This window comes from Hypomesus transpacificus, chromosome 12 (assembly GCF_021917145.1).
Source record: "Hypomesus transpacificus isolate Combined female chromosome 12, fHypTra1, whole genome shotgun sequence".
Lineage (NCBI taxonomy): Eukaryota > Metazoa > Chordata > Actinopteri > Osmeriformes > Osmeridae > Hypomesus > Hypomesus transpacificus.
In genome coordinates, this window is record NC_061071.1 from 284,875 (window position 1) to 287,374 (window position 2,500).

General features: G+C 52.0%; 1 protein-coding gene across 3 annotated transcripts in view; it reads right to left on the minus strand.

The window, feature by feature from the left end:
* Positions 1-1,666: 1,666 nt before the first annotated feature.
* The window catches only part of LOC124474577, a 17,484-nt gene continuing 16,650 nt past the window's right edge, over positions 1,667-2,500 (minus strand). For 2 of the 3 annotated variants that reach the window (XM_047030876.1, XM_047030875.1), the window contains one exon: positions 1,667-2,500. This exon is cut by the window's right edge. In XM_047030876.1, the coding sequence (XP_046886832.1) occupies positions 2,264-2,500 (237 nt within the window). In that variant the 3' untranslated portion in view covers positions 1,667-2,263. The other variant, XM_047030873.1, reaches the window with a different exon arrangement.

Sequence of the window (2,500 nt, forward strand, 5' to 3'; positions counted from 1 at the left end):
GGCGGGCGTGGGGGAGGGGAAGAATAGAGAGAGCGGGAGGGGGAGAGAGGGAAGGGGAGAGAGAGAGAAGGTACGTGAGTCTGCTGTTTTCCGTCGTGTGTTCCAACGCCTGCGTGAAACATGCGAGCTGACAGACCCTGGATACAGCTGCAGCCCGCCCGCACGCACGCACACACACACACACACACACACACACACACACACACACACACACACACACACACACACACAGGCCCTTTTGCGAGCCAGCAGGGAGTTTTACCTCCTCCATCTGCTGAATTATTTATGGGCTCACTACATCCCAGGAGAGAGACGAGGGCTAGCGGAACCTCCGGAAGGAGAAGAGGTAGCTACACGCCCCCACACACACACACAGGCACGCACACACACACACAGGCACGCACGCCCCACGCACACACACATTTCTATCTATAGGACGGGCTGACTGACATGAACACACACATCCCTCCTCTCACCAATTACAATGTGGAGACGGAGAGAGAGAGAGAGAGAGAGAGAGAGAGAGAGAGAGAGAGAGAGAGAGAGAGAGAGAGAGAAAGAGAGAAAGAGAGAAAGAGAGAGAGAGAGAGAGAGAGAGAGAGAGAAAGACTGTGTGTGTAGAACAGCCGCGTGCCTTCCATCGAGGGATTCCACTAACCAGCAACTCCGGTCCTAAAACCCAGTCCCCCTGCCCTCCCTCTCTCTCTCCCCCCCTCCACCAGACCTCGTAAATACAAACCCGGGGGGGGGGGGGGTGATACCCAGAGGTGCGGTATACAAGTGCGCCTGCCTGAAATAAATGTCTCGCCCCCGCCCCCGGCTTAGAGAGGATCTAATTAACGCCCGGTGCCATATCGATTCCCACGAGGGCGCGCAAAGCCACTTTACCGACCCCCCCCCACCCCACACACACACACACACTTCCCCCTGACCGACCAACCCCCCCCCCCCCACCCCCCCAGGGTGGCTGATGGAACGCATTACGGACGCGTGTGTCTTGTCACTTACGTGGACCATATGGATTATCTGGCGTGTGTGCGTGTGTGAGAAAAGCAAGAGGCATCTCCAAACCAGGAATTCTTTGTGCGTGTGTGTGTGTGGCGGAGGGAGACGTGTTGTGACAGCTACATGTGGAAGATGTTAGACGGCCATTAGCACGCAACGGGGCCGAGTCGCAAGTTAGAGCACACACACAGCCTTCTCTCTCTCTGTCTCTGTCTCTCTCTGTCTCTCTCTCTCTGTCTGTCTGTCTCTCTCCCTCTCTCTCTCTCTCTCTCTCTCTCTCTGTCTCTGTCTCTGTCTCTGTCTCTGTCTCTGTCTCTGTCTCTGTCTCTGTCTCTGTCTCTGTCTCTCTCTCTGTCTCTCTGTCTCTCTCTCTGTCTCTCTCTCTGTCTCTCTCTCTGTCTCTCTCTGTCTGTCTCTCTGTCTCTCTCTCTGTCTCTCTCTCTGTCTCTCTCTCTGTCTCTCTCTCTGTCTCTCTCTCTCACACACACACACATCTGCATGCTCCATACATCCTGTTGGGCTGTGAGGGCTCACACAGTCAGATTAATCCTCTTTAAAGCGAGAGAGAGAGAGGGAGAGAGCGAGCAAGAGATCCCTGTCTCTGAATCAGTTTAGTTTTTTTTTCGAGAGAGAGATAGCGAGAGAGAGGGAGAGAGGGAGGAGGGGGGGGGAAGGAGGGAGACGTGATGGGGCTCTCACATTACGACTGTCAAAATGGCCACCGACGTTCCTCCATTTACAAGTTTTTTTTTTGCTGGTATTCTGTTTATTCATACTAGGCTGTGTATTTCATTCTGACGTATCCTGCTGCCCATCTTGGCCAGGAAACTCCTTTAAATGCGATTTCTAATCTCAGAGGTCTTTCGTGGTTAAATAAAAGCTGTAACGAAAAGCCCTGGTTCCTTCTAGAAACGTCTTCAATCTTCCGACGTTTTACCCAGCTAGCGCAGACGTGGAACATGGATGTGCCAAACGGGCACACATGTTGGTGGTTAAGGCGTGACGCCTGCAGCGTGTGAGTGGCGCTTGCTTTTACGGGACACTTCAAAGGCAACGTGTCACCAAAGGTCGACTGTGTTTTAATGTCCGTTCACCACACACACGGCTTGATGAACATGACTCATCTGAAGGACCACTCCTCCCATGGGATCATGTCAGAAAATTGTGTGTCAGTAGTTTTTTTTTGTGGCGATTTTGATATGTTGTTTTCTTTGCTGGTTAACAGGAAGCCTAAAGTGCCTGTTTTCCTGTTTGAAAATTAACACCCGGTCTGTGTTAATGCAATCGTATAAAACGACACACTGAAATACCCTATTTTGACATTGCCATCATTTCGACTGGAATGACAAGCCACTGTAAACGCATAGCAAATTCCTACTAGAGACCAAACTACAGGTTGTCCCAACCTACCTCTCTCCTCCTCCCTGCTAGAGAACTTCTCCTCGCACCAGCTCCGGTTCACCTCCGACCTTCTCTTCAGCATCCTGTCTTCTTG